This window comes from Sapajus apella, unplaced genomic scaffold (genome assembly GCF_009761245.1).
Source record: "Sapajus apella isolate SASKATOON/1434 unplaced genomic scaffold, GSC_monkey_1.0 scaffold194, whole genome shotgun sequence".
NCBI lineage: Eukaryota > Metazoa > Chordata > Mammalia > Primates > Cebidae > Sapajus > Sapajus apella.
In genome coordinates this window covers 658184-672502 of record NW_022437134.1, presented here as the reverse complement: position 1 = coordinate 672502, position 14319 = coordinate 658184, and the positions used below count along the sequence as shown (strand labels likewise).

Below are 14319 nucleotides of genomic sequence, written 5' to 3'. Positions count from 1 at the left end.
CTGCGCTTGTTTGAGGCCCAGAGAGTGGAATTCAGAGAGGGAGGGGAGACAGGTGGGCACCAGGGGCTGGGGCGGGGAGGTGGAGCTGGTGCGTAGGGGCTGTAGAGGTTCCGTCTTGTAAGATCAGAAGAGCCCTGGGGATGGATGGTGGTGATGGCCGCGCAGAATGAGAATGTCCTAACGCCAGTGACCTGGACACTACTTAAAAGTGGTTAAGATGGTTTTTTGTTTGGTTTTTTTCTTTTTCTTTTTTTTGAGATAGAGTCTCACTCTGTCACCCAGGATGAAATGCAGTGACTTGATCTCAGCTCACTGCAACCTCTGCCTCGTGGGTTCAAGAGATTCTCCTGTCTCAGCCTCCTGAGTAGCTAGGAGTACAGGTGCATGCCCACGCCCAGCTAATGTTTGTATTTTTTTTTTTTTAATTTATTTTTTTGAGACGGAGTTTCGCTCTTGTTACCCAGGCTGGAGTGCAATGGCGCGATCTCGGCTCACCGCAACCTCCGCCTCCTGGGTTCAGGCAATTCTCCTGCCTCAGCCTCCCGAGTAGCTGGGATTACAGGCACGCACCACCATGCCCAGCTAATTTTTTTGTATTTTTAGTAGAGACGGGGTTTTACCGTGTTGACCAGGATGGTCTCGATCTCTTGACCTCGTGATCCACCCGCCTCGGCCTCCCAAAGTGCTGGGATTACAGGCTTGAGCCACCGCGCCCGGCCTCTAATGTTTGTATTTTTTAGTTGAGATGGGGTTTCGCCATGTTGGTCAGGCTGGTCTCGAACTCCCGACCTCAGGTACCTGTCTCAGCCTCCCAAAGTGCTGGGATTACAAGTGTGAGCCACCATGCCTGGCCCAAGATGGTTTTTTAAAACGTGACAGTGCTCATTTTCTCAGAATCCTCCACACGCATCCTGTGTGTGTGTGAGGCTTAAGGCACCCTCACACCCCCACTCCCAGCCCCACCACGCCCTGAGACACATCGCCTGCCAGCAGAAGCTCCCCACCCTTCATTCCAAGACTGGCATCTCCCAAGGTAACAATCATTTTAGACTCTCGTATAAAGGTAGAATATATTCTATCCTCTGAGAAAACTGTGCCTTTTATCAATATTAATTGTGCCTAGAAAATTGTCTCCCATAATCTTGCTTTGCATCTGAAAATCTATTTGACCTGGTATTTTTAAAGTTTTGTCAGGTTTGCCTGTTCTGTTTTGTTTCAAAGGGATTAGGTTTGCCCGATGTGTTATTTTCCATATTTAGAAATTGAGCCTTTCAATCCATGAATATGGTATTTTCCTCCATTTATTTAGATCTCCTTTAATTCCTTCCCTCCCTCCCTCCCTCCTTTCTTTTTCTTTCTTTTCTTTTTCTTTTCTTCTTTTCTTTTCTTTTCTTTCGACAGAGTTTGGCTTATGTCGCCCAGGCTGGAGTGCAATGGTGCAATCTAGCTCACTGCAAACTCTGCCTCCTGGGTTCAAGAGATGCTTCTGCCTCAGCCTCCTGAGTAGCTGGGAGTGCAGGCATGTGCCACCACTCCCGGCTAATTTTGTATTTTTAGTAGAGATGGGGTTTCGCTGTGTTGGTCAGGCTGGTCTTGAACTCCTGACCTCAGTCTGGGAGTACAGGCATGAGCCACCATGGCAGGCCTTTAATTTCTGTTTTTGCTGCTTTTTTTTTTTTTTTTTTTGAGACGGAGTTTTGCTCTCGTTACCCAGGCTGGAGTGCAATGGCGCGATCTCGGCTCACCGCAACCTCCGCCTCCTGGGTTCAGGCAATTCTCTTGCCTCAGCCTCCTGAGTAGCTGGGATTACAGGCACGCACCACCATACCCAGCTAATTTTTTTGTATTTTTAGTAGAGACGGGGTTTCACTATGTTGACCAGGATGGTCTCGATCTCTTGACCTCGTGATCCACCCGCCTCGGCCTCCCAAAGTGCTGGGATTACAGGTGTGAGCCACCGCGCCCGGCTGTTTTTGCTGCTTTCATGAGATCTTTCCCATCTTTTAGCAGATGTATTCCAAATGGCATTACTTTGAAAATGTCACTGCCTATTTGTCATAGGTACATAGAAATTATGTGTTTTTTTTTTAAGATGGGGTTTCACTGTGTTAGCCAGGACGGTTTCAATCTGTTGACCTTATGATCCACCCGCCTTGGCCTCCCAAAGTGCTAGGATTACAGGCATGAGCCATCACACCCAGCCAGAAATTATTTCTTTTTTGGGTGGGAAGATGGAGTCTTACTCTGTCACCAAGGCTGGAGTGCAGTGGCATGATCTTGGCTCATTGCAACCTCCACCTCCTGGGTTCAAGTGATTCTCCTGTCTCATCCTCCCCAGTAGCTGGGATTACAGGCATCTGCCACCACACCCAGCTAATTTTTGTATTTTTAGTAGAAACAGGGTTTTGCCACGTTGGCCAGGCTGGTCTTGAACTACCGACCTCAGGTGATCTGCCCGCCTCGGCCTCCCAGAGTTCTGGGATTACAGCGTGAGCCACCAAGCCCAGCCGCAGTAAGATATTTTAGAAGAGAGAGACAAGAGTGCCCACATTCTCATAACTTTTACTACAGTATATTGTTATATTCTATTTTGTTATTATTGTTCATCTCTTACTGTACCTAATTCATAAATTAACCTTCACCACAGGAGTGTGTATCACGGGTGTGCACCTGTCGTAGGCATGTATAGGGAAAGGCAGGATGTCCAGGTTTGCTGCTCTCCAGTTTCAGGCATCCACTGGGCTGTGCAGATAAGGGGGGGCTCGGTCATCCTTACTCCTCAGCATGGGCTGCAAGTCTGCACTGCAGGACCAGGGTGTCCAGCTGGAGCTCAGATTCCCCAGCAGGTGTATCCTCTAGAACCCTCATCAACCACCGGCTTCCAGCAGCTGCCTGTGTGTGAATCGTTGGTTGCTCCAAGGCCTGGGGGATTGTCTCACAGACCTGGGGGCTCCGTCTTCTTCCCAAGCTCCCCTCTTAGCAGAACCTAATTCAGATGCCCACTGGCTTCACCCACCAGTGCCTCTGCTTGGCTCTGTTGCCCTCCCCTGTGGTTTGGGAAATGCCCCCAGGAAAGCCAGAGTGAAGGCAGGGCTCACCTGGCACGGGGCTCACCCCGCACGCTCTGCTCGCGGAAGTCTGTGCCCAGCAGCCATTGTGACCTCATGCCGGAAAAGCGGGGGCTTCGGAAATTGTCTCCAGCTTTGACGATTCTCTAGCAGCAAGGGAAGTCTGAAAGTGACTTAACCTGAAGTCCTCCAAGACCCCCTTTAGGAGTCTGGGACTTACCTGCAGGGAGGAGAGGCCATAGCAGGGATCTTAGCGGGCCACGCCCCAGCGCCTCTGCCGGCCTCGGTTCCCCACCCAGGCCAGTGCAGGGCTGTCCCAGAACCTGGAAGCGCTCCCTGAGTCCGCCCAGCCCTGGCTGGGACCAGGGAGGGGAGCGTCCAGTGCCCGGCTCCCCCTCGCGCCCCGCTGGGATGCTGGCAGCCCTTCCCCAGGCCGACAGCTGCCACTCAGCCATGCTCCTGCCTCTGTCCCTGTTGGCTCCCAGCAGACTTCGTCCTTGTTTGGGAGGAAGACCTGAAGCCAGATGGGCGGCAGGACAGTGCCGCCCGGGACAGGACAGACATGCACAGGACCTGGCGGGAGACCTTTCTGGATCACCTCCATGCAGCTGGGCTGCGCATAGACCAGGTATGTGGAGGCAGTCATGTGACTCATGACCTTGCCACTCTGAGGGCATCGGGCCCCAAAGTCCTGCTGGACACCCCACCTACTGTGAGCTCCCTGTGGCTGGGGAGCTGCTGCCCATGGGCGGGGGTAAACACTGATCCCTCCTGGTACACAGCTCATGCATAGAAGTCGGAGCCCTCAGGGGCTCTGACCCTACCTTTGCCATTCACCTGTCCCACCTCCAACATCAAAGCCTTTGTAGACGTGTCATTTGTGATTAGGACACTCAGTGTGCTTACAGAATTAGCAGCTTAAAAAGTCCTTTCGGCCGGGCGCGGTGGCTCACACCTGTAATCCTAGCACTTTGGGAGGCTGAGGCAGGCGGGTCACAAGGTCAGGGGTTCGAGACCAGCTGGCCAATATGATGAAACCCCCTCTCTACTAAAAATACAAAAAAATTTAGCTGGACGTGGTGGCGCACGCCTGCAATCCCAGCTACTCAGGAGGCTGAGGCAGGAGAATCGCTTAAGCTTGGGAGGAGAAGGTTGCAGTGAGCCGAGATGGCACCACTGAACTCCAGCTCAGCCTGGGCGACAGAGCGAGACCCCGTCTCAAAAAAAAAGTCCATTTACATGTTTGATTTCAGTAATAATGGAAGGTACCATTTAGAGTCATTTAAGCAACAGGTCCAGGGAGCGTGAGAAACAGGAACCAGCCGTGAGGATGCTGGGTGTGCGGGCGCAGGCAGGGCTTGGGGCAGCTGGGGATTGGGGCACAGAGCTCACCTCTCACCCACGGCATCCCTGCCCCTCGTTGCCAGGTCTGTCCACGCGGCTCGCTCCTTGTCCACCCTCTTCTGACCACCTTTCTCCGCTCCCCAGGAGCAGGCTGCGCTATCACCTGTCGTCTCCCTGTCCAGAGTGATCAATCCTGAGTTTTATTTCTTTACCATTTTAGCACCAATTTCACATCACCAGGCAATACAGCCTGGCTTTGTCTGTTGGAGCTTGGCAGAGCAGAATCGTGCATGGGGTCATTCCTGTGGCGAGGCCGGCCCGTGCGGTCACTCCATCGGAGACCGCTGCTCCAGGCCCGCCTTCGCCTTGCCGCAGGCAGCTCCGCGTGTGAATGTGCCCGCCTTTGCTTATGGATGCCTGTGAGAATGGGCATTTGACCGGTTCCCAGTCTGGGGTGATTATGAAAATCAGCTACTGTAAATTGATTCGTGTGTGTGTGCACGTGTGTGTGTCCCTGTGCCCATGTGCAGGAACTTCTCCTGGGAGCCGGGGCTCCAGGCAGAGGCACGTGCCTGTGGCCACACCGCTCCCCCACGTGGTGGCCGTTGCCACTGTCGGCCATGGGCTGAGGCCCCTTGCTCTGTGTCTCCTCAACACTCGGTACTGCAGACTTATCGTTTTACCAATCAGTTGGGACGCAGTGGTGGCTCACCACAGGGTGTGTGTGTGTGTGTGTGTGTGTGTGTGTGTGTGTTTGAAATGGAGTCTCACTCTGTTGCCCAGGCTGGAGTGCACTGGCAAGATCTCAGCTCACTGCAATCTCCACCTCCCGGGTTCAAGAGATTCTTTGGCCTCAGCTTCCTGAGTAGCTGGGATTACAGGCGCGCGCCACCATGCCCAGCTGCTTTTTGTATTTTTAGTAGACGGAATTTTGCCATGTTGGCCAGGCTGACCTCAGGTGATCCACCCGCCCCAGCCTCTCAAAGTGCTGGGGTTACAGGTGTGTGCCACCGCCCCTGGCCTCACCCTGGTGTTAATTTGCATTTTCCCTGCTTTTTAAAGAGGTTGAGATTTTTTTTTTTAACTTTCACTTCAGGTTCAGGGGCACATGTGCGGGGTTATTACATAGGTGAACTCACGTCCCAGGGGTCTGTTGTACACATTGTTTCATCACCCGGGTACTTACTACGCAACAGCTATTTTTTCTATTCCTCTCCCTCCTCCTGCTCTCCACCCTCAAGTGAACCTCAGCATCTGTTGTTCCCTTGTGTCCACGGCTTATCATTTAGCTCCCACTTATAGGAGAAAACATACAGTATTTGATTCTCTGTTCCTGAAAAGTTTGCAAAGGATAACGGCCTCCAGCTCCATCCACCTTCCTGCAAAGGACATGCTCTTGTTCTTGTTGATGGCTGCGTAGTATTCCACGATGCACGTGTACCACCACTTCTTTATCCCGTCCCCTACTGATGGCATTGAGATTGATTCCTTGTCTTTGCTATTGTGACAGAGCTGCAGGCTGAGCACTGTTCACACTCATGGTCCATATCTGTTTCCAATACTGTGATTTGCCTTTTTGTGTCTTTTGTCCTTTTTCTATTGGGTCACTTGCCTTTTTCTTTTTTTTCTTGAGACAGAGTCTTGTTCTGTGGCCCTGGCTGGAGTACAGTGGTGCAATCATGGCTCACTGCAGCCTCAATTTCCCGAGGGTCAAGCCGTCTTCCCAACTCAGCCTCCTGAGTAGCTGGGACTACAGGCCCACACCACCACGTGGGCCCAGCTAATTTTTTTTAGTTCTGTAGAGATGAGGTGTCACTTCCTTGCCCTGGCTGGTCTGGAACTCGTGGGCTCAAGCAATCTGACTGCCTTGGCCTCCCAAGTCACCTGCATTATTTTTTTGAGACAGGGTCTGACTCTGTCACCCAGGCTGGAGTGCAGTGGTACAGTCTTGACTCACTACCTCCACCTCCCGGGTTCAAGCAATTCTCCTGCCTCAGCCTCCTGAGTAGCTGGGATCACAGGTGTGCACCACCACCCCCGGCTAATTTTTGTATTTTTAGTAGAGATGAGGTTACCCCATGTTGGCCAGGCTGGCCTCAAACTCCTGACCTCAAGAGATCTGCCAGCCTCAGCCTCCCAAAGTGCTGGGATCACAAGCATGAGCCACCACACCCGGCCCCACCTGCCTTTTCCTTATGAAGGCTTAGGAGCTTGGTGCCTGTTCTTGCCATTAGCCATTTCTGGGTCGTGTGTGACAGACATCTGTCCCCTGCCCTGGCTGGCTGGCGTGGTCATCGTGGGGTCCTGGTTGGTTCTAACCTGCCGTGGACTGTCAGCCCTGCGTCCGACTCCCTCACTTTCCGTGCCTTTCTTCCCCTCGCTCACCAGAACACACAGGGAGCAGCCCCCACCTGCCACCCATCCTCCCCGCCTCAGGCTGCCACCCCCTATCCCTGGCTCCCTTCCAGGGCCTTCTCAGGTGTTGGCACATGGAACCCACAGAGCTACCAGCCCCCTACTCCTGAGTTCGGACCGGCCTCAGTCTGGGAGGCAGAGATAAAGACACCTGCCTTTACGGTGGAAAGGCTGATGGGATGGTGTGGTCCCATGAGTTTGCGAGGTCATCATCCAGACTTGGGCAGGGCTGCTCTTCAGTTGAGGGCGGGGGGGGTCTACCGCAGGGGATGCCGGTGGCCCCAGCACATTTCCCACAGTGCGCCCGGCCTTCAGTCCTCAGGATGCCTCTCAGCTCCCCATGCACATTGCAGCCAGCCGGGCGCAGGTCTGCCCTCCACTCTTCCACCTCGCCCAAGGTGGGGCTGGGGCTTTGGCATTTGGGGAACCCCAGATGGCTGTGAGGAACATGAGGGCTGAGGACCCCCGGACTAAGGGCGGGGGCTGAAAAGCAGTTACACATTCAGAGGAGGCGCTTGTCTATTAGACGGAGGATCACGGTCTGAGGCCACCCCGGGCTCCAGGAGCACCTGTCACATGTTGGCACACGTGCACATGTGCACAGACAGCAGTCCATGCATATGTATACACACACACACACACACACACACACACTGAAATGTGTTCGTGCACAACATGCATGTATACCTGGTAACTGATCAAAGGTGAGGTGACCTTTCAATATTGAAAACCAAAAGCTGGCGGCGCTGCCCCTCAAGCCAGGAGGTGGGCATGGGTCAGCGTGGTCTGGCCAGCTGGGGGAGGCTGCAGGTGACGCGTGCCCCAACAGCGTGCTGTGTCTGCCGCGAATCTTGCTGGGGCCCCCTCCCACACGGGGGCTGTTGGGCCTGGCTGGCTTTCAGAGGCAGTGCCACGGGAGCAGTGTCATGGCTCAAATGGGAGATTCAAAGCCGGTGGTTACCAGGGCTACAGAAATGCCAGTCTTTTCCTGAGAGTTCGAATGGACACACGCGTGCACACACATCCCACGCATGCACCCTCAGGCTCTCACGGGGCCCTGGGTGCCTGCAGCTTGACGTCCAGGATGGGGACAGCACAGTGCACTACGCCCTCCTCAGCGCCTCCTGGGCTGTGTTATGCTACTATGCCGAAGACCTGCGCCTGAAGCTCCCCTTGCAGGTACGTGGGACGGGTCAGGCGTGGGGCCCCCACCAGGGTTATTTGCTGCCCCAACACCGAGGTCAGCTGCGACCCCGACAGCTCTGGGAGGGCTCCTCCTACCCACCCCGACACGAGGCCCCAAGAAACATCGCTGGGCAAACAGGGCAGGTGGTGAGAGCCCCCCAGGTGGGCTCCTGGGAGGTGGAGCCAGGTGAACAGTGTGTATACACTGAGCTGACCGCTCTGAGCCCAGGGCTCTGCTGAGGACCTGGGGTAGAGAAGACTGGCTCCCAGTGACCTCAGCAACATGTGCCTGGACAAGGTCCGCCCCCCACTGCACGTGCTGGCCTTGACCCTCATGGCACGCGGGTGGCAGAGACACCCTATTCACTGTTCCTGTCTCTTTTCCACTCAAGGGGCTCTGGGCCACAGACTGACAAGCTGAGGAGCCTCAGCCTGAGGCACTGAGCAGGGACGGGCTCACCTGGGCCCTGAGAGAGGAGGGGCTCACCTGGGCCCTGAGAGGGGGAGGGGCTCACCTGGGCCCTGAGACGGGGAGGAGCTCACCGGGGTCCTGAGCAGGGAAGGGATTTGCCTGGGCCCTGAGGAGGGAAGGGACTTGCCTGGGCCCTGAGGGGGGAGGGGCTCGCCTGGGCCCGGGGGGGGGGGGGGGCGGGCCGGGGCCGTGGGGGGGGGGGGGGGGTCTCCTCGGGCAGTGGCAGGTCTGCTGCACTCATTCCCTCTGCTGGTGCCCTTCACCCATTGTCCAGTTTGCAAACTTGCACAGCCTCCACCCCCACCTGGGGATTTGCCCTCCCCTCGGGAGCAGGAGGGACCACCGACGTTTCCTTCCAGGAGTTACCCAACCAGGCGTCCAACTGGTCGGCCGGGCTGCTGGCGTGGCTGGGCATCCCCAACATTCTGCTGGAGGACGTGCCCGATGTGCCCCCCGAGTACTACTCCTGCCGGTTCAGAGTGAGCAAGCTGCCACGGTGAGGCAGGGCCCCCGCCGGAGGAAAGAACGGGGCGAGTGGGCCTCGGTGGGCGAGTGCGCGGAGGGGTGCTGCCCGAGACCCCTCACTGCGTGTATTTCCAGAAGCTGCTGCATCGGCCAGCCCAGGGCGGTCGTGCTGCCGGACAGATGCACACCAAGGCCTAGTGGCTGGACACACAAGGTCCGGGTCCCGCCAGGCACGCGTGTCGTGGGGCAGCACGGTTCCCGCTCACCACAGTCTCTTGGGGCCTGGGCGACTGTGGACGCAGAAAACAGGGACGCGATTGGCCCATGCTGGCTCCTGGCTCTCTCTCCTGGAAATGACACCTGTGTTGTCCACACAGAAATGACTGGACAAAGCCAGTCCCTCTGGCACCAGGCCTGCAGACTGCGGGAGCCCAGAAGTGGCAGGGACCGCTGTGGGGGCCAGTGCCGAAGGTGGCCTTTCTGCCACATGGGAAGCCTCCTTTGGGGGCTGGTGGGAAACTCAACCACCCGTGGCTTCCCGAGATTCCGATTTCCCAGGGAGGCCCCCTGCCCAGCCACTGTCCACACTGCCCGAGCGCACCTCGGCCCAGTGCCGGAGCTTCGGGGCAGGACACAGGATGGGGTGCGCAGCCTGGCCCTCTGCGCCACCCTGCCCTGTGCCTGAACACAGTTCAGGTCCCCTCGCCCTGTGCGTGGTGAGGGGGCCTGGGTATCTGGGGCCTGCTGTGGCCTCCAGTTCCTGGGGAAGGCCAGAGGCCAGCTGGTCTCCCGGGGTGAGGGCTGTGTGCGCAGGCGCGTGCTCCTGCACCTGGGCCCCAAACGTTCTGCACTGTTCACGTGCCCACAGCTTCCTCGGGAGTGACAACCGGGACACCTTCTTCACAAGCACCAAGAGGCACCAAATTGTGAGTGGGGGTCCCTGCTGCGGCCCCAAACCTGGACCCGGATCTGAGGATGCTGCCAGCCCCCCAGCCTCTGTGGATGCAGGAAGGCTCACTTGAGATCAGAGGGCGGAGGAGAGGCGTGGAGGCTTTGGAGACTTTAGAGGCTGACCTTACCGGGCAGGTCATGGCCTAGGATTGGGGAGGGATGGGGAAGGGCCCAGTGCCCCTCCGGACCCCAGGGCTCAAAATAGATACTGGATTTATGGACCAGTGGGACAGCTGAGACCAGCCCCAGGCAGGGTGGGTCCTGCTGGCTGGGAGCAGACCCGCCCTGAGCGTCCTCTGAGGATGGGTGGCAGCAGGTGCAGTGGGGCAGGCCCCAGGCACCCCGGCAGGAGGCTGGCTCTGAGACCTGTGGGCAGGAAAGGGCCTGGCCAGGCCTGCCCAGGAGAGACCTGGCTGACCACCATGGGGCCACAATCCCATGGGCTGCCCAGACGGGGGGCAGGGCACACCCTGGACACAGCTGGCTCCCCAGCTGCAGTGCTTACCATCGCCCAGGGTGCGGGCCCAGAGTAGGCTGTGCACAGCCAGGCGGGGCCCAGCTTTGAGTGCAGACTCAGTCCTACCCTCTGTGTGGCTCTGGTCAGGGCCTCTGGGCCCGCAGAGCGGGAGAGTGAATGCCACCGGTGCAGGGGCGTTCTGAGCGTGAGGCGGTGACACAAAGCCCCAAGCCTTTCCGTTAGATAGCGGTTGTCACCAGAAGGCTGCGGGAGGCCACCCGTGGCCTTGGCCTGAAGACAGGCTCGTGAGGATGTGCCACATGACAGGTGACCTCCGCCGTCCTCCGCCCCTGCAGCTGTTTGAGATCCTGGCTAAGACCCCGTACGGCCATGAGAAGAAAAACCTGCTTGGGATCCACCAGCTGCTGGCGGAGGGTGTCTTTAGGGCGGCCTTCCCACTGCATGACGTGAGTTCGGGGCTGGGGCTCCAGCCTGGGCATGGGAGACGAGTCCTCTCGGGTCCTGCTGGCCCCCAGGGAGGTGGGTGTGGGGCAGGCATAGCAGCCAGCGTGACCACCCAGGAGTCAGAACACTAAACACACACACATTCGGTGAAGTGGCAGGCCATGCCGTGGCCCCAGGTCCAGCCCTGCTGGGACCGCAGCCCACACTGCGGTGCCTAACATGGAAACAGCCTGGTCCCTGGGGTCTAGATGCTACCGCTCAGGCTCTCCGGGTAGCTTCTCTTGCTGGGAAAAACGGTGAGGTCTCCTGTCCGCCTCCAGAAGCTGGGTAAACTGAGGCAATGACAAAAAGGGCACTGACCACAGCAGCTGCTGCTGCACCTGTTCCTGTCAGCCTCCATCATCCCTGAGAAAACAGCGACCTGAGGGGCAGGAGGCTATTTACCCGCCCCCCCAGAAGGGCCCCCCTCAGCTGAGTGGGGGGGGGGGCATCGCAGGCACCCAGGGCATCAGGGGCTTGGTTAGACCCGAGCCCACTGCTGTGTGGCCATGGGGCCAGTCCTGCCGCAACGCCGTCATGGGGGTAAAATGAAAAAGTGGGTGTGGAAATGCCAGGTGTCCCACCTCACTGGGGCAGCGCGGCTCCTCCTACCAGCCAGGGCTCAGGACACACAGCACGGGACACCAGCCTGGGGAATCTCCAACCCAGAGATGGTGCTGGGCCTGGACCACGCCCACTGGCTTCTCCCACGGTGGCCTCTCCAGGCCCCTCCCTCGCTCCAAACCCTTGCAGCCCAGAAGTCAGAGGGGCCTCCCCACACAGAGAGGTCCTCCCGGACCACCCTGAGCCCACCTTCACATGACTTGTTTTCATGTGGCAATCCCAAATTCCCAGGCTGGTCTGCCCGTGTCCCCTGAAGCCCCCACACCTACAACAGTGCCCAGGGGGTTAAATACCACCCACAGGCCTCTCGTCCCCAGGGCCCCTTCAAGGCACCCCCAGAGGGCCCGCAGGCTCCACGCCTCAACCAGCGCCAAGTCCTGTTCCGGCACTGGGCGCGCTGGGGCAAGTGGAGCAAGTACCAGCCCCTGGACCACGTGCGCAGGTACTTCGGGGAGAAGGTGGCCCTCTACTTCGCCTGGCTCGGTGAGTCCCCCTCGCTGCCCCCAGACCGCCTGGGCTCCCCCAGCTTAGCCTGGTCTCAGGTTGTAACAGTTTGCCAGTCCGTGCCCCTGGAGCGCAGCGCGCGTGGGAGCTTGGCGGTGGGCGCAGCTCTCGGCCTGGCCTCGCTGACTCCTGACGGGCTGCGCTCCAGGCTCCCACCCGGCCCAGCCACTGTAACTGGGCGCCATGACTCCGCTGCACTCTGGCCTTCTCGTGCCCCAGCGACAGTGCTGAGAACCCCTTCTGCAGGTGGGGGTCTCTCCTGACTCCATCCCCGACTGTCACTGGCTCCCCAGATGCAATCCATGAGGCCCTGGGGCCACTCTAGGAACATCCATCCCAGGGAGGTCGCCCCTGCCTGGGTCCAGGCCAAGCCTCTCACCTCCAGGCAGGGCAGTGCCTTCTAGGTGCCCGTCTGTCTGCACTCGGCAGCCCCAGGGCCGTTCCTCCTGGGTCCTGGCTGCCCTCACCCTGCTCCGCGCTCATGCCCTGCCTTCCCCATCCTGGGTCAGCCCCAACCCTTTCATTCTGTACTGCAGAACTTCCAAAGGCCTTTCTCATCCCCACACACTGCCCCACAGTGGACCCAGACAGTGGAGCTGGCCCGGGCAGTGGGTGGGGCTGGCGGCTGTGGATGGACAGCTGGGCACAGGCTTGGGGCGGAGGCGTACCCGGTGTGCCAGGACCCACCTGGCCGTCTTGGGGCCCGAGCACAGCCCTGGGACAGCACGCCAGGCTGGGGGCGGCTGGGGCCTCTGGAGCAAGCAGGGCCAAGGCTGCCTCTGTGCTCCAGGCACTGCGTTTCACAGCAGTCACTGTGGCCAGCAGAGGCAGGCAAGAGACAGGACACCAGGTCCGGGTCTGGACTAGCCCCATGCAGGCAGATGGGGGTGCATGCTGAGGGCCCGGGGTAACAAGGGGATGTGCCTCTGGACAGGTGAGGCAGAGGCCAGGGTAGGGGTTGGGTGGTGGGGAGGGAGGCACCGGAATGACCTGCAGTTTCCCTGGGGCTGGAACAGGAGGGTGCGGTCCATGGTTCTGGGGTGAGCAGGACGTGGGGGACTTCTCCCGTCCATCCCAGGCAGGTTGGTTGGAGTGAGCTGGGTGAGGAGAGCATCCAGAGGTGGAAAGCCGGGTGGGCTGGAGCCCCGGGAGCACAGGTGTCGGTCATGTGGCAGGGGTGTCCAGAGTCTAGGGAAGAGGCCCAGGAGTGTGGGGCTGTGCCAGAGCTGCCAGGGAGAGCTGCGCCCCTCTTGGCTTCCTCGCATTGGGCCCCAGCCCCCTAGCTGGGCAGAGAGTGGGTCCCTGGGGGACAAGCATGGCTGTGCAGACCCCTCCTGGGCCCCATGCCTGGGTTTCTAATGGCGGACCCCTGCCGTCCCCATGCAGGGTTTTACACCGCCTGGCTCCTGCCAGCAGCAGTGGTGGGTACGCTGGTGTTCCTGACGGGCTGCTTCCTGGTGTTCTCAGACATCCCCACGTGAGTGTTCTGGCAACACAGCTCTGCGGCCTGGTGCTGGGCCTCCAGGGGGGTGTGGGGCAGGGGGACCCCTAAGTGCTAGGGCCTGTGCAGAGACCTGGTGATTGAGGTGACTGGTGAGCACATGCCTGTCCTCAGGAGTGTCACAGAGAGCCCTGTGGACGTGTCTGAAAGGCTGGCAGGTGGTCAGGAGTAATCCCAGGCTGACACAGGTAAATAGGAGTGCTCCCAGGCTGACACAGGTAGGCAGGAGTGCTCCCAGGCTGACAGGTGGCCAGGAGTGCTCCCAGGCTGGCACAGGTGAATAGGAGTGCTCCCAGGCTGACACAGTGGGCAGGAGTGCTCCCAGGCTGACAGGTGGACAGGAGTGCTCCCAGGCTGACACAGGTAAATAGGAGTGCTCCCAGGCTGACAGGTGGACAGGAGTGCTCCCAGGCTGGCACAGGTGAATAGGAGTGCTCCCAGGCTGACACAGTGGGCAGGAGTGCTCCCAGGCTGACAGGTGGACAGGAGTGCTCCCAGGCTGACACAGGTAAATAGGAGTGCTCTCAGGCTGACAGGTGGACAGGAGTGCTCCCAGGCTGGCACAGGTGAATAGGAGTGCTCCCAGGCTGACACAGGTGAATAGGAGTACTCCCAGGCTGACAGGTGAATAGGAGTGTTCCCAGGCTAATGCAGATGGGCAGGAGTGCTCCCAGGCTCACACAGGTGTGCAGTTGTGCTCCCAGGCTGCCAAGTGGGCAGGAGTACTCTCAGGCTGACACAGGAGGGTAGGAGTGCTCCCAGGCTGACACAGGTGGGCAGGAGTGCTCCCAGGCTGACAGGTGGGGAGTGCTCCCAGGCTGACACAGGT

General features: G+C 58.8%; 1 protein-coding gene across 1 annotated transcript in view; it reads left to right on the top strand.

The window, feature by feature from the left end:
• Window positions 1-14319, top strand: part of ANO7 (anoctamin 7) — a 34141-nt gene that overhangs the window by 3670 nt on the left and 16152 nt on the right. The window contains exons 4-10 of the mRNA XM_032269549.1: window positions 3557-3696; window positions 7899-8006; window positions 8844-8980; window positions 9818-9875; window positions 10714-10824; window positions 11803-11968; window positions 13376-13466. Coding sequence (XP_032125440.1) covers window positions 3557-3696; window positions 7899-8006; window positions 8844-8980; window positions 9818-9875; window positions 10714-10824; window positions 11803-11968; window positions 13376-13466 — 811 coding nt within the window. The remainder of the gene's footprint in view (window positions 1-3556; window positions 3697-7898; window positions 8007-8843; window positions 8981-9817; window positions 9876-10713; window positions 10825-11802; window positions 11969-13375; window positions 13467-14319) is intronic.